The sequence below is a fragment of the Schistocerca serialis genome, chromosome 12 (genome assembly GCF_023864345.2).
Source record: "Schistocerca serialis cubense isolate TAMUIC-IGC-003099 chromosome 12, iqSchSeri2.2, whole genome shotgun sequence".
In the NCBI taxonomy this organism is placed as follows: domain Eukaryota; kingdom Metazoa; phylum Arthropoda; class Insecta; order Orthoptera; family Acrididae; genus Schistocerca; species Schistocerca serialis.
This window is the reverse complement of record NC_064649.1, coordinates 147967706-147990452: the sequence shown is the minus strand read 5'-3', so window position 1 is coordinate 147990452 and position 22747 is coordinate 147967706. Positions and strand designations below refer to the sequence as shown.

Here is a 22747-nt window from a genome sequence, read left to right as displayed (position 1 = left end):
ATCTCTGTGGAAATGTTTCCACGTGAAAGAACTGAGTTCAAAAGATTGCTACGTCAATGCACTGCCCTTTTATACGAGGGTTCGAACTTCAATAGAGGCAACTATTTATTTACGTCTCGTACAAAATAGATACGTGTTTCAAAGTTTTACTGACCTTCAAAGTAGTTACCAGCATTGTGTATAACCAGTTGCCAGCGATGTGGAAGTCGTAGGATACTCTTAGCAGTGACAGTTGTGTTGACAGTTCGAGCGGCGTGGTCTGTTGACCGACGAATTTGTAGCAATTCTGAAGCGAATGCCGTCAAGTGTTTCCTTCAGAATGAGATTTTCACTCTGCAGCAGAGTGTGCGCTGATATGAAACTTCCTGGCAGACTAAAACTGTGTGCCCGACCGAGACTCGAACTCGGGACCTTTGCCTTTCGCGGGCAAATGCTCTTCCATCTGAGCTACCGAAGCACGAATCACGCCTGGTTCTCACAACTTCAGTTTAGAAATCGAGTTGAACTCACGAGGGCTTAAGTCAGGACAGTGCAGTAGGTGGTATAGCACTTAGCAGCCCCATCAGTCAAACAAATCAGTAACAGCTTGCACTGTACGTGCTTGAGTATTTTCCTGCAAAATGTTGGTCAGGACCTGCAGAAAGTGTCACCACTTATGTCTCTAAGCTGGTCGTAGGTTGTGTTCCAAAAAGCATAGAGACAGAAGTAATAACACTTTCTGCGGGAACTCACCATCATTTTGCAGGACAATGCTCAAGCACATACAATGAAAGCTGTTACTGATTTGTTTGCCTGATGGGACTGCTAAGTGCTATACTACCTACTGAACTCCCCTGACTTAAGCACTCGAGTGTTTAACTCGATTTCTAAACTGAGGGAAACACTTCACGGCATTCACTTCAGAACTGCTACAAATTCGTCGGGCAATAGACGGGTCCGCTCGAAGTGTCAACACAACTGGCACTGCTAAGAGTATCCTACGACTTCCATATCGCTGGCAACGGGTTATACACAATGCTGCTGACTACTTGAAGGTCAGTAAAACTTTGAAACACGTATCTATTTTGTACGAGCTGTAAATAAATAGTTGCCTCTATTGAAGTTCCAAACCTCGTATTTTGTGTGCACGGTACTAACCCCATATGTGCAAGTGCGTGTCACTGTCGTATGACTTTGTCACCTCTGTGTATATTGTCAGGTTTAGACGTGTACTACAGATAGTAAACTTACAACATTCTATTTTTAAAGTCTGTTTAAAAATACATATTTTGAACACATTCTCGTGTAAGCATTATGGTTCACGTCCCATTACATCTGTTGCACACTCCACAATAAGTTTTCGAATATCCCATCGTCACCTTCTATGCTTTTGTGTACTGTCAGGAGAACATGCTCGGTTTTTCTGTTCTGAGTGCCTCTGCACGTCCCCTACTGGGGACAGGAGCACCCACAATGCGACCAAGCAGTTCATCTCCCGTATTCACCATTCATTTGCGAACCTCGGACTTCATCCAACCTCGTAAACAAAAATCTAATGACATAAGGTCTTGTCAGTTAGTTAATTCTACCGCCACGACCAATCCAGTGGCCAGGGTGTGTGCGCATGAGATGTTCCCTAAGACGTCTGGTAAATTGTGGATGGGCCCAGTTATGCAGGACGTACATAGCAGACCGTGTGGGCAAAGGAACGTCCTGAAGGTGTTGAACGAACGAATTTTCCAAAAAACCCATGCTACTGTGTCCCGTCATTCGCTCCCTTAAAACGTTTGGACCTGTCACGATGTTACCGATCGTGCCGTATCAAAAATTGAGTGAAAAACGAACTTGAAACTGGGTTCTGCTGTGGCACGTGGAGTTTCCTGCGACTATTGGTAATCGATAATTATCACGTATGCTGTCGATTCTACTCCGTGTACACGTCGCTTCATCAGTGAATAGTATTAACAGAAGCAAATGACGATTGTGTTTTAACCAGGGACAAAATTCAAATAGTTTGCCATTGCCGCCAATGTGAAGATTGTGGACTCGCCCTATGTGAAAGGGGACAAGTTAGCCACACGTAACGTTCGTAATGGCCGTGTTTCTGGGACACTGATACAGTACGTGTAGAAATTCACCGTGTGCTGTCAGTGGGGCTAGGCTGCAACACTGCAACGTTGTGTGTCTGTTTCTGCACAGGTTGGTGAACTACACGTTCAGAAGAAAAATGGAAACTTCGAAGGAGACTTGGTTCACGCAATGTGCTGACGATTCTGGTAGACTGTCTACGATAAGGAATTCGACATTTCGGAAGTGTACATTAAATGTGTGCTATCTCAGAAACCATTCTAAATCGGACACATGTCCATATTTAGATTGTTACTTCAGATAATCGTCCTGTCATATCCCTCAATATTGACCACAGCTCCTGGAACAGCCTATATTCATGCAGTATTTGAGAATGAAAGCACTTAGCGTCTTCCAACGTACTTTAAATATAATTTCAAACCTTTTCTTCACTTTTTCTGGCTTACAACTATCATTCAATTGAGTAAGTCAGTATTTGTCGGAAGCTATAATGTTAAAATACAGTTTAATGGATTACCTTTTATAAATTACTTTTGCAAGGCCAAATCCAAAATACAGCGTTATTCTAAATGACGGACTCATTTTCAAAACTTCGTATTTATTCAGGTACAAATCGAAAATGAACAAGATTTACACCAATGAAAAGAGGAACTTTCAAAGATTTTTCATGTTTGACATGAGTTTAATGAATTTAATAATTTGCAATTAGTTTTTAATAATTATTTAATAATTATAAATACGATAATCTCACAAATGTTCAATGTGGTGACCGTTGGCTGCACGGCAAACATCGACATGGTAGCGAAACTCGTCCCACACGCTCGAAAGCGTATCTGCCGTTACTGAGTGCACGGCAGCAGTGGTGCGTTTCCGCAGATCGCTCAGAGTGGTTGGTAGAGGCGGGACGTAAACAGATTCCTTCACATCACCACACAAGAAATAGTCGCACGGTGTGAGGTCAGGAGATTTCGGTGGCCAGAAGTTCAGAGCCAGGTCCTCAAGTCCCCTGCGAACGATCGAGCGCTGAGGAAGGGAGTCATTCAAAAAGCCTCGTACATCGTGGTCCTGTTGGAAAATTAATTCCGGGGAATCTTCCATAACTTGAGGGAACAGCAATTTTTCCAACATGACCAAGTACGTGATTCGCGTTACAGTTCTTTCCGCAAAGAAAAATGGTCCGTAAACCTTTGCACGGGATGCGCCACAGAACACGTTGATCATAGGTGAGACTCTTTCGTGTTGCAGTGGTGAATGTGGATTATCGAAACCCAATATGCGATCACTGTGTCTGTTGACTTTTCCACTAACGTGGAACGTCGCTTGATGGCTAAAAATAACCCGTCAGTAGCCCGTAACCAGAGAATGGTCTCATAGTCATAGTTGTTGAGAGTCTGCAGAAGTTGTAGTCTGTAAGGGCTTGTACAGCAAACGCCGTCTCAGAAATTTCCATAGAGTTGGTTGGGGTATTCCAAGTTCTCTACTGGCTCTATTAGTAGACTTACCAGGACTGCGCACAGAACTTTCTCGAAGCCGTCTGACATCAACCAATGATACACGCGGTCAGCATGTGCTTTTTTCTTTGCACACACTCCCAGTCAGATTAAATTGCTGAAACGAATGGCTAATGCTTTTGGGAGTTGGTGGTTGAACACCGAATTTGGTATGAAATGCCCACTGCGCTGCAATTTGCGACTCAATTTTCGCGAACTCAAGAAAGCAGAAAACCTTGTGTGACGCCATCTCACAAGTGACAGTGAAACCGAATGACGGCCCTAGTGCCGCGCGAAGTCTACCGGCCGCTTCTGATGCCATCACCGCCCGCAAAAACTTTGCAACTTCCTGTTTTCATTAGTATAGAACTATTAGTATAGTACTTCAAAACATACGAATTTTTGAAAATGGGTCCATCATTTAGAATAGCCCTGTATATGGCTTTCAAATTCTTAAGGTGGCAGGGGTAAAATACAGGGAGCGAAAGGCTATTTACAATTCGTACAGAAACCAGATGGCAGTTATAAGAGTCGAGGGGCATGAAAGGGAAGCAGTGGTTGGGAAAGGAATGAGACAGGGTTGTAGCCTCTCCCCGATGTTATTCAATCTGTATATTGAGCAAGCAGTAAAGGAAACAAAAGAAAAATTCGGAGTAGGTATTAAAATTCATGGAGAAGAAGTAAAAACTTTGAGTTTCGCCGATGACATTGTAATTCTGTCAGAGACAGCAAAGGACTTGGAAGAGCAGTTGAACGGAATGGACAGTGTCTTGAACGGAGGATATAAGATGAACATCAACAAAGGCAAAACGAGGATAATGGAATGTAGTCAAATTAAATCGGGTGATGCTGAGGGGATTAGATTAGGAAATGAGACGCTTAAAGTAGCAAAGGAGTTTTGCTATTTGGGGAGCAAAATGACTGATGATGGTCGAAGTAGAGAGGATATAAAATGTAGACTGGCAATGGCAAGGAAAGCGTTTCTGAAGAAGAGAAATTTGTTAACATCGAGTATAGATTTAAGTGTCAGGAAGTCGTTTCTGAAAGTATTCGTATGGAGTGTAGCCATGTATGGAAGTGAAACATGAACGATAAATAGTTTGGACAAGAAGAGAATAGAAGCTTTCGAAATGTGGTGCTATAGAAGAATACTGAAGATAAGGTGGGTAGATCACGTAACTAATGAGGAGGTATTGAATAGGACTGGGGAGAAGAGAAGTTTGTGGCACAACTTGACTAGAAGAAGGGATCGGTTGGTAGGACATGTTTTGAGGCATCAAGGGATCACAAATTTAGCATTGGAGGGCAGCGTGGAGGGTAAAAATCGTAGAGGGAGACCAAGAGATGAATACACTAAGCAGATTCAGAAGGATGTAGGTTGCAGTAAGTACTGGGAGATGAAGAAGGTTGCACAGGATAGAGAAGCATGGAGAGCTGATCAAACCAGTCTCAGGACTGAAGACCACAGCAACAACAATGGCTTGACATTACGCACGTTTTTCCAAAACGATCTTACTGACTATACACGGTCCACACCGCCGGTTTTTTTTTTTTTTTATAGTGTGTAGTGTGGACTGAAGAGATCATCCTTGATGACTTATTCTTCTAGGAGGGGATGTAAGGGTAAAGGGAAAACACTTAATTTATTACACATTCAGTTAGGCTTGGACACGCAATGGGTCCTTCAGCCGGCTGTCTTTGGTGCTGTCTATCTCCTGTGGAGGGCGAGATGTGTCGAGGCTGTTATGTGTGACTGCTTCCTCGTGTTATGACAAATTGCGTATGGGGGGTGAGACGTTATTAACTTCGGTAGTCGATACTTGTGCCATCTTGCAGGGTTTACCGTTTCTACCGATTCTAATTGTCGAACTTCGTCCCTAAGGGCATCGATTTTGTCAAAAACTCTTAGAGCGTTGTCATGGACCTTCTCTTGTATAGTGGTCTCGTGGAGTGCGGTGAGGATATCGACGTTTCTTGTCCACCATGGAGCTCCTGTGATCCATCGATAGCAAATGTTTGTTGTAGTTGGAGACGCACGTAGTTCCCCACGAGGTGGAGCCATACAGCATTGTGGGTTCCACCGTTGCCTTATACAATTGGAGTTTAGTCTTAGGGTTGAGATCCTTACTCTTCAGGAACGGAATCAATGACCTGGCCATCTTCTGGGCTGCCGTCTTCTTGTCGCCAATATGCTGCGTAAAGGGTAATTTTTTGTCAAGGCAGACACCGAGGTACTTCACTCCCGGCGACCGTGTGATAAATTGGTCAGCTATTTGGAGTCTGTCGTTCAGAACTGGTTCCCTCCGTGTGAACAGAACGGCTGCCGTCTTCGTCGGGTTGATCGTTATCTTATTTTGCAGCGCCCAGCGTTCCATTACAGCAAGTTACCGTTGCATCCTAGCGATTAGCTGGTCCAAGTGTCGTCCAGTTGTCAGAAAGGCCGTATCGTCCGCATAAAAACTCTCCGTAACAAGGGCGACTGTTATATATAAGTTGAAAGCAGAGGCGAAATGACAGAGCCCTGCGGAATTCCCGCGGAGACCAGTTTCATTTCGGAGTTTTTATCGTCGACTCGGACATACAGTTTCCTGTCCTGCAGGAAACTGTCTACGAGGCCAATGTAACAATCCGCGATAGGGATAGTGCGAAGTAGTTTGACGATAAGGTTGGGCCACCACACCTTATCGTAAGCTTTTTCGATGCCAAGGAATATACCAATCGTGAAGTGCTGCTTGTTGTGTCCTTCTTGTATCCGTTCGGTGATCCGTAGAAGTTGAAGTTCGGCAGATAACTTGTCCTTGAAACCGAATTGTTCGGGTCGTATAACATCATGCGGTGTAAGCGTGTCATGGAGCCTCTTCAACAGCACTCTCTCGAGCACCTTGCCAAGGGTCGACAAGAGGCTAATTGGCCGGTAACTGTTGGGTTCTGCTGGATCTTTACCTGGCTTGGGTATTGGAACTACTCGAGCCGTCTTCCATGCCGTAGGAAAATATCCCTGCAGAAGACAGCCGTTGAGAATTCGGGTATGGAGCACAGTTGGCTTCCTGGGCAACTGTTTCAAATCGGTGTTGCTTATGGAGTTGTTGCCCGGCGCGTTATTCCGAGTCTTCCGGGTAATTTTACGGATCTCTGCTGGTGTGGTGAGTTGTGGGCGGCTCTACACAGGCGCAGTACGAAAAGCAGTCCATTCTGCTGTAAGGACGGCTTCCTGTTCTTGCAGTCGGCCGTCGTGCACGGGGGTCGCTGGTGTAGACATCTGTTCTTGGTAAGTCGTAGCATACAGCACCGCCTGGGCGAGGTCGTCATAGAGGAGGCCATCTGGTCCTCCACACCGCCTATGTTCGACATCAGCGTGCATTGGCCACTAGCAGACCACAGGTGGCAGCACTAGCAGTTGAGCGTATACAAAATGTGTCGGGAGGACGTGGAAAACAGTGCAGTCGCTGTGGTAATGCAGAAACGGAGCGATCTGTGTGACATCCGAAAGGACACGGCTTTCGCGCCAAGGGTGGAAGCATTCGCGAAATGGCTCTGTCTGTGAAGTGTTCGCGGGCCGCCGTGGTTGAAGCGTGCCGTGCCTGGCAAAACAGCGCTATCCAGTGCCGGCGCCGAGGCAACTGTGGCGCACCACGGGCTATACTTGTCAAGGTTGAACGACAGCTGCGGAGACGTGTGCGGGCGAACAGACGTGCAACTGACCGCCCAGCTGAACCGAGGCTGGGCGTCTACTGCATGGCGACAGGGGCTCTTTTCAGGTCAATCATGTTTTATGCTCCATCGGGCAGATGGTATGAGCGTCTTGAAGCAAACACGCTGCAAGAGTTGTCGGACGGGTCCAGCCCAGTGTCGTGAGTGTCATCGGGTGGGAGACACTTGTGAGGCGTTCCCTAGATGATCTCGTCATTTTGACCAACATACGTGTTCATCTATCCCTGGGGACAAAGTGCAGCCCACATGCATTCCTCAGCGCGATGGCGTCTACCAGCAGGACAATGCAACACAGCTCGCAGTGTACGTGCATGGTTCGAAGAGGACCAGGATGTGCTCTCCCGGCAATCAAACTCTCTGGATTTAAACACAATCAAGAATGTGTGGGACAACCTCCATCGGGCTGTTCGTGCCATGGATCCTCAGTAAGAAAATGGTTCAAATGGCTCTGAGCACTATGGGACTCAACTTCTGAGGTGATCAGTGCCCTAGAACTTAGAACTACTTAAACCTAACTAACCTAAGGACATCACACACATCCACGCCCGAGGCAGGATTCGAACCTCGACCCTAGCAGCAGCGCCGTCCTGGACCGAAGCGCCTAGAACCGCTCGGTCAAACGGCCGGCGATCCTCAGTCGACAAACCTGGCGAAGCTAGCCGCCGCTCTGGTGTCGGCATGGCTCCACACCCCTATCTGTACTTTCCAGAATTTCACTGACTCCCTTCTCACTCGCTTGTGACGCAAAACGTGGACCTGTTCAGGACAAATGACAACATAAAAATTTAGATGCATGAAAAAGTAAATTTTCTGACAACAGAACGTAAGTTATTCGGACTGTACTATTTAACAATCAGAACACTTAGTCTTCCAACATATTTCAACATGATTTTGTAACATTTTCTTTTTCTCGCCTACAGGTGTTGTTCAATTGAGTCAATCAATATTTGCACGAAATTATCTAGTTAAATTGCAAATTCAATGAGTTTGCTTTTATAAATAACTTTTTCTATGATTAAGCCCAAAATTTATTGTCTGATATTATCCACTATTTGCCAAAAAGCTCTTACGTGAACAAATAACGGTGTCATTACTCTTTCCATTGACCTGTTTTGGTTTTCAGTTTTTAAATTACTCATTCGCTGAAGAATCAAGAGCTAATAAAACTGACGATTAAGGTTTTGCACTTTGAATGAGAAAGGTTTCACATGCTTAATATCAAATATTCAACACGTAAAGTCATTTTTAAAGTAATCGGATTTTTTAAGGTGATTTATAAATGGAAGTTAGATTCATCAAAGTATCAGGGGTTAGTCCGCACAGAATACCATCGCTAGTAAATACGAAGTTAGTGGGGCATGCGAGGGGAGAGTGGTAGTGCTGGGCAGGTGTTGTAGGGGACATGCCGAGCACTGGCGGGGAAGTGCCCTTCCAAAGTGAAGCCTATGCTCGCGTTTTTTGTAAATAATAAGCGGAGTCCCTCCATGGTCACACTTGCATGCTGACCACTCAAAGATCTCTCACCTCTGCTTTGGTTCGTATCTAAGAAGAATTTCGCTGATAATGCAGGGATTTATTTTCGTCTGACTTCTTATCCATTTGTAACTTTCAGAGTGGCGAATTTTGGGTAAATTCTACACATTTCTCTTGTTGCCGCGACTAAATTTGCTTCTTTTGAAACACACGACGTAGTTTACAAATGAATGGTTCAAATGGCTCTGAGCACTATTGGACTTAACATCTGAGGTCATTCGTCCCCTAGAACTTACAACTACTTAAAACTAACTAACCTAAGGACAACACACACATCCATGCCCGAGGCAGGATTCGAGCCTGCGACCGCAGCAGCAGCGCGGTTCCAGACTGAAGCGCCTAGAACCGCGTAGTTTAGACAGTCTCAGCTCAGTAACATGTCGGGTGGACGCAGTTGCAAGATAATTATGAAACAGTGGTTTATTAAGTGAGGAACTGAGGAAAAGTAAGGTCAGTGGCTTATAAAAAGCACATCCTCGGTACATAATACATGTATAACGTCTTCACTTATGTTGTTCCAAAACCTATAGCATTTCTATGTTTCACCAGCTATCGATGACCCTTAAAAATTATATTCTTCTGTTAAAAACCTGTGTAGCTCACGGATATCACGTTAGACAATGAAGTTTTGCGTAATAGCCATAAGTTAAAATACTCTTCTGTTTGCGTGCCATTACTTGCCACAGTCTCATTTCAGTATCTCAAACCGTTTATGAAATATGAGGAATTTTGTGGATATTCCACTCTGGCTTTATCGCCAGAGCAGCAAGATTGAAAATAAGTGTGCTACATCTGATAAATTTTCTCGAGATTAAAGACAGATACAGACCTCCACCCAAGACTTAAAAAAAATCGATAAGTGTTAGCTAAATTTCATATGAAGCAAAATACTATGTAATATGCATCAAATGCAAAATCGTTGCGACCCTTATTTTCACTGTTACTTATAATCCGTCTTGATTGCAAAAATGTTTATTCACATGACGGGTTTCAGTTCCTCTACAACGATCTCCAGATCTGAAAATTCGGTTACAGGAGTAACCCATCCACACTCAGCAACCTTCGCATTGACGCAGCATGTGAAGGTTGCTAAGTGTGGACGGGTTACTCCTGTAACCGAATTTTCAGATCTGGAGATAGTTCTAGAGGAACTGAAACCCGTCATGTGAATAGCCGGCCGACGTGGCCGTGCGGTTCTAGGCGCTGCGGTCTGGAACCGCGAGACCGCTAAGGTCGCAGGTTCGAATCCTGCCTCGGGCATGGATGTGTGTGATGTCCTTAGGTTTAAGTAGTTCTAAGTTCTAGGGGACTGATGACCTCAGAAGTTGAGTCCCATAGTGCTCAGAGCCATTTTTAGCCGTCATGTGAATAAACATTTTTGCAATCAAGACGGATCATAAGTAACATTGTATAACCAGTGATTGCGGTATCCCTGCAGACATTATGTCTGTTTTTTTAAACCATTATTTTCGTTGCAGACTTTTTCAAATTAGGCACAGTATGTTATTTCCATGTAAATATCACAATAGTTATGACAACTAACGTAATGATGGGCACATCATCACGAACCTGACATACAAAGCAACAAGTAACGCAAAAATGATTTTTTTCCTTACCAAATAGTTTCTGTAAAATCGTTTGAGAAAGATTGCGGGGCGTGCACCTCGGTTCTGTTATTGCCGACCGGCTGAAAGGTGGCAAACGCTGTCAGCCTCCACTTTCGAACAAAATGAGTGAACTCGCCCAGTACTCTGTATGAAAACTGGTCCCTGCACATCAGCCACCATATGCTGTGTGCAATTTTGTTTCTTATATAAAGTAAGAACAAGTCAAAATTATGATATCATAATAAATAAAACATCATGAATTAAAGTAAATATAAAAACGTTACTACGAGTCTAAGTTTCAATTTAAATTAGGTGAAGATGTCAAGGTTCACTTGGATGAGTTTGAGGTTTGCAACTAAATACAACTACTCCTACAACTAGACCTAATGTTACTACACTGTGCTACATCTCACTGTCATTTATGATGTTTCAGAAACGCTTAGTTGTATCTATGCCCATTGGATGGCTATTGCATTTTATTACATTTTAGTCATTCCTACCATTCTGTACTATGGAAATAATATTTCCTCATATGCTTCTACTTGGCTCTGCCGATGTATTGGCATTAGTCTGATATTTGGAATGTCCACTTTATCTTAAAGACTGAGAGTAGAACTGTTGGTTTTCTGATCTGTGATATGAAATTAAATGAACTGTAGTACATAAGTTTTGGTCTATTTCTGCTGTTTGTAAATCACAGCCTATTTTCTGCATTTTCAGTCTAGATGGAAAACGAACCAATTTAAGAAGCGATCGTGCCTGCTCGTTCGCACTGGTTTCGTACGAATTTATGGGATATACCGTACTATTCCAGAAATGAAAGTGACAAAAGAAGGAGCACCAGATGGTTAAGTGTTTACAAAAAATGTGAATTTCACTGTGGGTTGGGTGAGGCACGAGCCATTCACATTAAGGGTAGTTTCCAGGCAGTGGCTGGCACAGGAGGAAGAGTACAGAATGGCAACCAGAGAGTCGATGGGTTGAGTCCCAACACACAAATCTTTTAATTAAAGTTTTAATGTTACTTAATCTGCAAATAAGCCGAAATACTGTTCTACATATTGTGTTTATTATTATTTTCATAAAGGCAGAAATTCTGAACTGCAAATAAATTTCCTGGTTGGAATCGTAAGGCATGCACAAACACTTTGTATATAAAATTAGATTTTTCTATTATTTTCCATTTCATAATTTACGTGTGCTATGGTGATATTCATCATGAAACAGGGGAAGAAGTAATTTTCTGGACATTATCAATGCTGCATTGTTATAATTACTTTGTTAGCCTACTTGAATTTTTTCTATAAAATAAGAAACGGTTTACATTCTTGTAATGTTCTCTTTCATTACACTGTACAGCAGAAAACCACATGTAACAAATCACTTCGCCCAATATTGGCGACCAGCTGTATTTTGGTGCAGTTCCACAGGATGTGAATTCTTTTCATCTTTTGACCAGATAAGTTTTGAAGCCTTTTTTATCAAATTCCTTACCTGACGATAAAACCAGGAAAAACAGACATCTCAAGGTTGCACTAGCGACTTTTTTTGCGGGGGGTGGGGGGATGGGGGGTGGGGGGGAGTAGTCACTTTGATATTCCATTACAGCAATCCGTCTTAATCTTGAAAAATCACATTGTATAAATGCGCATTTGATTGTCTTTCTCACGACTCAGTTAACAGAAGAAGTTTATCCTCCTTCATATAAGACTAATTAAAAAACATTTGTATAATGTTATTGTAAGTTTCCAACTTCTGATGGACTAATGACAATAGCCCTAAGTTTTGTCAAGTACTCATACAGCGAATTTTCCCTTGCCTTTCCTTCCCCTTCAGTTTATCGAAATAACTAAAACATGTGGAACGTTATTTCTTTGTATTGGCGGTATAAGTAATATACAAATCGAGGGAAAAAGAAAAAAAAAAGGATTCTGCACAGGGAGTCGACCCCACGACTCTGAGATTTCCGTTGTGTACTCTTTCCTCTGCGCCAGTCTAGACTCGAAAGTACCTTAACATAAATAGCTGATCCCTCGCTCATCTGCAAGAGAAATGCTGTTTTTCCTAAACGCTAGGCCATCTGAAGCTCCAGTAACTTCCATTTCTGGCCAGGCCCTGCATATACCGTAAATCTGGGCAAAATCTGTGATAAGTAGGCGTGGTCCCCTTGTGAGAACGATGTGATCAGTGTGTTACTACATCCCAGTCAATGTAAACGATTGGGGTTGAAATGTTAATAGGTGCAGAACACCTCCAGTAGGGGCAATGAAACACTTGCTGAGTATATTCCTAATGCTCAGAGAGCGTGGTAACTGATTGTGTGCTCTGCTCTCTCATGGCTGTGCAGTACACGGACTGGGAGCAGCTGGGAGATGGTTACCTCAACCAGAGGATGGTTTCGGACGCCGTCGGCGACTACTTCTTCATCTGCCCCAGCAACCTGTTCGCCACCAAGATGGCGGCTCGTGGCGCCACCGTCTACTACTACTACTTCACGCAGGTAAGTCTAGAACCATTACTGCACCACTACTACTAGTTCAAGCAGGTAGGTCTTCATCTTACAAGATACACTCCTGCTCTTTCAATTTACAATACTAGCGCCACAGGAGAGGCAAATGTGGAGCAGATGTTACGCAGATTGATTTGGACAGCGTCATGGAACAAAACGTTAAATTGCGTTAATATTGTTTGTAAAATAATGATAAAATGTTTTGATTGAATTTTCTCATTTGGGAGAACTGAAGTGCGATCTGTTTAATTGTTAAAAACCATTCAACAGCCAAGATCGCGTAAAATATTTTTTTTTCAATTTGAGACCACTAGTTTCAACATGTGCTGTCATCTTCAGGTCTGTAACAGTTTTAGATGGGTATTATCCGTTTGGCATCTTGCGTGTGAGGATAGCATAAAATGAACATGTTTTACATAAAAAAATTTAAGGTATGTAAATGTACATGTTCACTTCCGGTTTTTATAATACCAATCCAAAACTTTTATGTCAAATGTTACATCTTAATTTACGAGACATATTCCATGTATATGCACTTTCTTACAAACTTGAAGATGGCAGGTAGTCTGTTGAAACCGGTTGTCTTAAATAAAAAATATATTTTATGTGAACTTGGATGACGAATTGTTTTTAAGGATAAAACGTTTTGTATACCATTTCTGTTTATTCTTTTTTCAAGTTTCGCTCAATAATGTTTGAGTATGCGACGTCTAATCTTTTAACAGTTCAAAACTTAGTCTTGTGAAATTATATATACTTTTTAAATTTACTGCTGTAGGATGGTACAGTGGCAACTGTAGGAAATTTGCGTGCGCTTCTCTCTAATAGTGGAATCGAAATGTTTCTTCAAAAAATTAGTACATACCGTCTTCCTCTACGGAAGGTAAGACATAGGAAACTAAGCAGAGATGTGCACTTACTTGTGAGTTTACGTTTTCGCAGACCGAGGTTGCACACTGAATTACTACATGATATTTTATTAAAAATTAACGACGTAATTTTGTATCCACGCTAGAAGCAGAGCGAGATGTTACAAGCTATTGCTACTACTACTAATACTAGGGAACAGGTGCCCATATTGCACCGGTACCTAATGTGTATCGCTGCTATGAAACTCGCACCTCTTGTACTATCCGATATTTAGTGATATCAGCGTAAACTACCTGCTTCTTGGAGCTATATGGCCAGCTATAAGTTCTGTATATTGAGGAAAATTTCTATATAAATACTTATTTAATTTACAGCAGTGTTACTGAAGCATTCAGTTCATTGTTTATTAGGTTTTTCTTGGTTACTGTCTTAGAACTCATGAACGGACTCTGCTCTCACTAAGTTGGTTACTGGTCATGAAAGTATTTGAGGTATATACACACATGATTTTGTGGACTGGCAAGACAGCCAATCCACGAGGACGGGAGGCCGAAGGGCACGCGTTTAAGCTCACGCAGGATGGCGTGAGGTCTGGAACAGGACAAGGTCTTTATGGTAGCAAAAATAGTACGTAGCTTCTGGAATACTTAACTTTAATCCACAATTGGTGAACATCGGTCTGACGGTACATGCATCACAAGATAAATAGCAATTGATAATGGCGCCTTGCTAGGTCGTAGCAAATGACGTAGCTGAAGGCTATGCTAACTATCGTCTCGGCAAATGAGAGCGTAATTTGTCAGTGAACCATCGCTAGCAAAGTCGGCTGTACAACTGGGGCGAGTGCTAGGGAGTCTCTCTAGACCTGCCGTGTGGCGGCGCTCGGTCTGCAATCACTGACTGTGGCGACACGCGGGTCCGACGTATACTAACGGACCGCGGCCGATTTAAAGGCTACCACCTAGCAAGTGTGGTGTCTGGCGGTGACACCACACATGAAATTTTACAGTTTCTTCCTCAGAATTGGCTGGCTAGTGCGGCACCATTCAGGTGTAATACAGATTTACCTAGGCTTATCCGCAATGAATTACCCAGCTCGTACCTTACCCTTTTAACATTATCATTTAATGTAACCTACCTGGACAATCGAAACATGAGTCTGAAATAATGTCATGAGACCTAATCTTGTTTCTTTGTTGTACTTAATGGATGGATACGCTTTCTGTCCGGCATTGTGATTATGAAGAACCAGGGATCAAACACCGGTCGCTATGATTTAGAATTTCCAACTAGCTCTACAGTGTATTCCAGGGTAAACTCGGGTCTGTGTTACACACTTCATACTCGGAATCGACACGGATTGTTTCTTGCTGGCCTCGGAAGAGAGTTAGCTGTATATCTCATTATATACATTTTTATGGCTTATAAATGTTTATAATGTAGATGAAAGGCTAAATCGCGTTTCACTATTGAAGAATTGAAATAAAGAATTAAATGATTCGTATTACTCGCAATAATTTCAGATGATATAATAGCTGAACGGTTCGAAGAAAACATGAATTTCATTACAAATAAGTACCCCAATCATACAGTTACAATTGGTAGAGACTTCAATCTACCCTCGATTTGTTGGCTAAAATACATGTTCAAAGACGTTAGAAGACAGAAAACACCTTCCGAAATTGTACTAAATGCTTTTTCTGAGAATTACTTTGAACAATTATTTCATGAGCCCACACGGATTGTAAATGGTTGCGAAAACACACTTGACCTCTTAGCCACAAATAATGCTGATCTAATAGAGAGCGTCATGGCGGATACAGGGATTTGTGAACACAAGGTCATTGTAGCGAGGTTCAAATTCATATCAACCAAAATAAACGGAAAATATACCTATTTAAAACAGCAGATAAAAATTCGCTTGATACCTTCCCAAGAGAGAGTCTCCATTCTTTCCACGCTAATTATGTAAGAGTAGACCAGATATGGCTCAAATTCAAAGATACAGTTTCGACAGCAATAGATAGATTCATACCGCATAAGATAATAACAGGCGGGACTGATCCACCATGGAACACAAAACACATCACAACACTGCTGCTGAAGCAACGAAAAAAGCATGCCAATTTCAGAAGAACGCAAAATCCCCAAGACTGGCTAAGTTTCACGAAATCTCGAAATTTAGCGCGGACGTCAATGCGAGACGTTTTTATTAGTTTCCACAATGAAACATTGTCTCCAAATATGGTAGAAAACCCAAAGAGATTCTGGTCGTATGTAAAGAACACCAGTGACAAAACGCCGTGAATACTGTCACTGCGCGATAGCGATGGAGAAGTTACCGATGATGGTGCCACTAAAGCGGAGTTACTAAATACAGTTTTCCTTAATTCCTTCACGAAAGAAGACGAGGTAAATATTCCAGAATTCGAATCCAGAACAGCTGTCAGCATGAGTGACAGAAAAGTAGATATCTTAGGTGTTGCGAAACAAATCACTTAAGAAAGGCAAGTCTTCCGGTCCAGATGGTAAACCATTCAAGTTCCTCTCAGAGGATGCAGACACAATACCGCCTTTCTTAGCAATCCTATACAACCGCTCACTTGACGAAAGGCCTGTTCCTAAAGACTGGAGAGTAGCGCAGGTCACACCAGTATTCAAGAAAGGAAATAGGAGTAACCCACTGAATTACAGACCCATATCACTGACCTCAATTTGCAGTAGGCTTCTGGAGCATATACTTTGCTTGAACATTATGGATCACCTTGATGAAAATGACTTATTGATACATAACCAACACGGATTCAGAAAATATCGTTCTTTATTCCCATGAAGTAATGAGTGCTGTCAGCAAGGGATCTCAGATCGATTCCATATTCCTAGGTTTCCAGAAGGCTTTTGATACCGTTCCTCACAAGCGACTATTAATCAAATTGCGTGCATATGGATTATCGTCTCAGTTGTGTGACTGGATTCGTGATTTCCTCTCAGAGAGGTCACAGTTAGTAGTAATAGATGGTAAATCATGGAGTAGGACAGAAGTGATATCTGGCGTTCCGCAAGGTAGTGTCATAGGCCCTCTGCTGTTCCTGATTTACATAAATGATCTAGGTGATAATCTGAGAAGCCCCCTTAGATTGTTTGCAGATGACGCTGTAATTTACCGTCTAGTAAAATCATCAGATGATCAATTCCAATTACAAAATGATATAGAGAGAATTTCTGTATGGTGCAAAAAGTGGCAATTGGCACTAAACAAAGAAAAGTGCGAGGTCATCGACATGGGTACTAAAAGAAATCCGATAACTTTTGGGTATACGATAATTCGCACAAATCTAAGGGCTATCAATTCGACTAAATACCCAGGAATTACAATTACGAGCACCTTAAATTGGAAAGACTACATAGATAATATTGTGGGGAAGGCGAAACAAAGACTGAGCTTTGTTGGCAGAACACTTAGAAGATGCGACAAACTCACTAAAGAGACAGCCTACATTACACTTGTCCGTCCTCTGCTGGAATATTGCTGCCTGATATGGTATCCTTACCATGTAGGATTGACGGAGGACATCGAAAAAGTGCAAAGAAGGGCAGCTGGTTTCGTGTTATCGCGCAATAGGGGTGAGGTGTCACTGATATGATACGTGAGCTGGGCTGGCAGTAACCTAAACGAAGGCGGTTTTCTTTGCGGCGAGATCTATTTACGAAATTTCAATCGCCAATTTTCTCTTCCGAATGCGAAAATATTTTGTTGACACCCTCCTATGTAGGGAGCAATGATCATCATAATAAAATAAGAGAAATCAGAGCTCGAACGGAAAGATTTAGGTGTTCCTTTTTCCCACGTGCCATTCGAGAGTGGAATGTTAGAGAAGCAGTACGAAAATGGTTCGACGAACTCGCTGCCAGGCACTTAAGTGTGAATTGCAGAGTAACCATGTAGATGTAGATTGGAGATGCTGTTGTGATCCTATTTTTGTCTACAGCACAATGTAAGTAAGGCTGCAATATATTGAAAGCGGTGTTTCATCAAACTGCATTGACAACAGGTTAGCTCACTGGACTCGCATTCGGGAGGACGGCGGTTCAAACCCGCGTCTGCCCATCGAGGTTTAGGTTTTTTATCATTTTTCTAAATCTTCCATGCAAATGCCGGGACTGTTCATTTGAAACGGCACGGCCGATTTCTTTCTCCATCCCTGACACAATTCGAGCTTGTGCTCCATCTCTAATGACCTCGAAGTCGACGAGACGTTAAACCCAATCGTCCTCCTTTCTTCCTTCATTGATAACACGGAAGTTATACCGAACAAACTTAAAACTTACTTCCAGTAGCTAACTGCTGTCGAAAGCCGTATTATAAGTTGATCGATAGAAAAATTCCTAATTAAGTGACTCCGAGGTGCTGTTGTCATTTTTTACGTGGTTGAAGGTGCTTACTTTGATATGACTGGACAGTGGCTTGAAGATCACTTTGAGAGGTGTCTTCCACTCCACGTCACACTTCTTGCTAAACTTATTCGCTATTTTTCTTTTTCTACGTGAAAGGCAGCCATTTACTTTACACAAGTTTTCAACCTTGGGTCTATTCCGTTCGGTTCGGAAATAGCCGGGACGCAGCCCTGTTGGACCTGCAGTTTTCCTAGTACGCCTAAGTATGGCACTAGGGCTTGAGATAAAGAGAGCTCGAACCTGTCATTGGAGCCTCATATGGTTTCGTGGATATTCCTCAACTGTTTTTGCATCACCTTCTTTGCACTTTAAACTCCTTTGACTTGACACTCAGACGTAATAAAAAATGAGTTGTATTAAGAAAGCATTTTGGTACTGGAAAGTTTCCATTGTGTCCAGTATAAGCCCAAACATTTGGGGGCGGTGGGCGCAGGAACCCTGGGCGACCCACCCATGAGCCTCAAGGTGTCAGCGACTTCTCTATTCATGGGTGAATATATATAGAACCTGTACTTTTCAGACAGCCATGACTCTGTATTCGCTGTGGTTTAAGTGTACAAAACTCACAAAGGAAAGATGACAACGTTGCCTATAATGTACCAGTATGTTTTCGATATTGAACTGGTAGAATAAGAAATTTGCTCCTACTGTGAGCTGCAAGAAATGCGTTTATCATAAATAGTGCAACGTAATTCTGTGCAAAGATGTGATGGAACTCTCTAGTGCTTTCGTCGTCCTAAACTATTCATTAAGTAATTAATTTGTATTATAGTATTGCAACAGAATCGAATTAGAGAAAGTGGAGCACAAATGAACAGCATTTAGCTGTAAACTGTTACAGCAGGGCATTTAACTGGGTGTCATGCATTATATGAATATGCAGGCATAAGAACGTAAACGGCGGTATAAAAATTTTTGGGTGCAGAAAAAGTATCCTTTCGCTCCCCCCCGCCTCCCATGCCAATCTCCTCCTCTCCCTCTTTCCCTGTCTATCTCCTCCTCCTCCTCCTCCTCCTCCTCCTCCTCTTTTCTCTCTATTTTAAAACCATCTCTCTCTTCTGTTCTCTCTCTTGGTCCATCCCCTCCTCTGCCCATCTCAATCTTCCATCAGTCATGCCCATCCACATATGTAGCCCCTGCAAAAGAGGTCTATAAATCAGGCCTGCTTCTCCCAGAGCACACCAATCATGCCGCGCAGCGTACATACCAGGGGCTTCAAAACAGTACTTTGTAGCTAATGTATAGCACGCCTATCAAGGCAGGTGGATATGGAAGATCAATGCTGTTCTTACACAACATGCCTCTCATGCAGATCAGCCTACACATTGAGGGCCGAAACGCCTGGCCTCGTAGGCTGCCCAGCAGAGCAAGTGGATGAGGCAGGTACATACTGCTCCCATACAACACACGTCATGCAGTGTAGACCACAAGTCAGCGGATCAGTGCACTACGAGCCATAGTCCATTCCTATTGGAGCTAGGAGGTTATAAACTCCATAGTGCGATTTTCGTCAGAGAAACAGTAAGCATACCAGATTTAGTTGAACTCACTGCAGGGCTTCACGAAGAGATCCTGGACATACCTATGTATATGCTTTAGCATAAGTGCCGGCCGCGGTGGACTAGCGGTCCTAGGCGCGCAGTCCGGAACCGCGCGACTGCTACGGTCGCAGGTTCGAATCCTGCCTCGGGCATGGATGTGTGTGATGTCCTTAGGCTAGTTAGGTTTAAGTAGTTCTAGGAAACTGATAACCTCCGATGTTAAGTCCCATAGTGCTCAGAGCCATTTGAACCATTTAGCATAAGTACTAGGATTTTCCCTGCTGCTTCTCTCATGTATACATTTGACATGTATATTGAACACACCTCCTCTGCACCATTCTGTATGTCCACCTCTCTCCATCTCCTCCCCCCCCCCCCCCTCTCTCTCTCTCTCTCTCTCTCTCCGTGCACTGCTCCCCCTCTCTGTGACCACTCTTTCTCCCCTTCTCACTGCTAATATTCTCCCTCTCTCTTTGCAACTCTGCCTCCCCCACTTCCTTTTCCACTTGTCCACATTCTCTCTGCAGTTCAGATGAGCAATTTAGATTGTACATCAAGTATAACATTTACTAGGGACAATTAGAGACCTTAACTTTTCCAGGAGAATCGAATGTTCAAATAACTTACGGGTTTGCTGCCGGGTGACGTTGTCGAACAGCGCCGATATCTCGACAGGAGCACACCCTGCCATTCTGAAGGCACAAATGCAAGGCAGAAGAAATGTGCAAGGAAATTTAATACCTCGCTTTACAGAGGACAACCAAGGAAGATACCACGGACAGAACAAATGTCAACACAAACAAAGATAACCAACATCAGAAATATTGATAGTTACTATTAATCAACAGGTGAGGTAGCACTAAATCTGTCCCTCTGTTTTTTGATGAGAGACAGAGCCGGATTCCAGGCAGCATTTAAACAAAATCATCTCTGTTAATAAGGTTGCTTGATAGTTCGATTTCAACACCTTCCATAATGACACTATCCCAATAGCTGGACGTGCAAGCCAGAATCTCCGCGTTGTTGTCTTCCATAGGATGACAGGTGTCAAGGTAACGTTCTGCAATAGCGGATTTGCTCGGCTGTTGTAAGCGTGTGTGACGCTTATGTTCAATACACCGGTCTTCGAGTCCTGATTGTCTGACCAATATATAACATGCCACAACTGCAAGGAACACGATAGACCCCAGCCTTACGCAAACCAAGATCACCTTTTACGGACGCCTTAATCCTAGAAGGTAGTCGAAAAACACATTTCATATGATACTTCCGCAAAAGACGGCCAATCCTGTTGGAAATACTTCCTGCGTAAGGCAAAAAAGCCGTAGACTTAGGTGCCACTTCGTTGCTATCGTCACTCACCCGTTCCACAGAAGGCTGATAGCGCAAAGCCTGTCACTATAACCATTCTGACGAAAGGTGAGTTCGAGATGTGCTAGCTCAGCTGCCAAACTTTCAGGGTCTGAGATAACGTGGGCCCTGTGAACCAAGGTGCGAAGTACCCCATCACGCTGAGCTGGGTCATGACAACTATCAGCTCGAAGATACAAGTCAGTGTGGGTAGGCTTCCTATAAACAGAATGTCTCAACGTACCATTAGTCTTCCTTTTGACCAACACATCAAGGAAGTTCACTCAGAACCCATCCTGATATTGTTATTTTACCTGCGGACAAGGGAAATGCCACGGTTTTGTTGAACAAGCACGATTACATTCAAAATCGGTGCTGACCCTACTAAGAGTGTTGAGAGAATAATAACCTCCTGAAGAAAAGTTCTTTGTCACAGGAGTCTATCAAGAGCCTTAATTCTTACTGTGCTGTACCACCTAGATTATATGGCCGCCCTAAGGTCCATAAAGAGGCTGTCCCGTTGAGGGCTATTGTTTGTAATATTGGTGCTCCAACATATCGCGTAGCTAAACATCTTGGTAGTTTGTTGAACCCGCTAGTAGGTAGGTGTGAACACCACATTAAGAACTCTGCAGATTTCTTACGTCGCTTGCAGGGATTCCGTTTGAACGATTCTGATATTTAAGTCAGTTTTGATATGGTTTCTCTTTTCACTCGTGTTCCTCTCTCTGATTCGTTGCAGCTAATTGAGGTTAAGTTTGTTGTCGAGTTAAATTTGTTTCGACATGTGCTGACTTTCACTTACTTTTTATTCAATGGTCAGTACTACGAACGGACTGATGGAATTGCAATGGGAAGCAAAAATGTGGCACCTAAGTCTACGGCCTTTTTGCCTTACGCAGGAAGCATTTCCAACAGGATTGGCCGTATTTTGCGGAAGTATGATGTGAAATGTGTTTTTCGACTACCTTCTAGGATTAAGGCGTCGTAAAAGGTGATCTTGGTTTGCGTAAGGCTGGGGTCTATCGTATTCCTTGCAGTTGTGGCATGTCATATATTGGTCAGACAATCAGGACTGTCGAAGACCGTTGTATTGAACATAAGCGTCACACACGCTTACAACAGCCGAGCAAATCCGCTATTGCAGAACGTTACCTTGACACCGGTCATCCTATGGAAGACAACTACACGGAGATTCTGGCTTGCGCGCCTAGCTATTGGGACAGTGTCATTAAGGAAGGTGTTGAAATCAAACTATCAAGCAACCTTATTAACAGAGATGATTTTGTTTAAATGCTGCTTGGAATCCGGCTCTGTCTCTCATCAAAAAACAGAGGGACAGATTTAGTGCTACCTCACCTGTTGAATAATAGTAACTATCGATATTTCTGATGTTGGTTATCTTTGTTTGTGTTGACACTTGTTCTGTGTGTGGTATCTTCCTTGTTTCTCCTCTGAGAACCGAGGTATTAAATTTCCTTGCACATTTCTTCGTCCTTGCAGTTGTGCCTTGAGAACGGCAGGGTGTGCTCCTGTTGAAACATCGGCGCTGTTCGACGACGTCACCCGGCAGCAAACCCGTACGTTATTTGAACATAGGAACAATTTCTTGGC

General features: G+C 43.0%; 1 protein-coding gene across 1 annotated transcript in view; it reads left to right on the top strand.

The window, feature by feature from the left end:
- Nucleotides 1-22747, top strand: part of LOC126428011 (acetylcholinesterase-like) — a 780456-nt gene that overhangs the window by 501245 nt on the left and 256464 nt on the right. The window contains exon 7 of the mRNA XM_050089893.1: nt 12756-12908. Coding sequence (XP_049945850.1) covers nt 12756-12908 — 153 coding nt within the window. The remainder of the gene's footprint in view (nt 1-12755; nt 12909-22747) is intronic.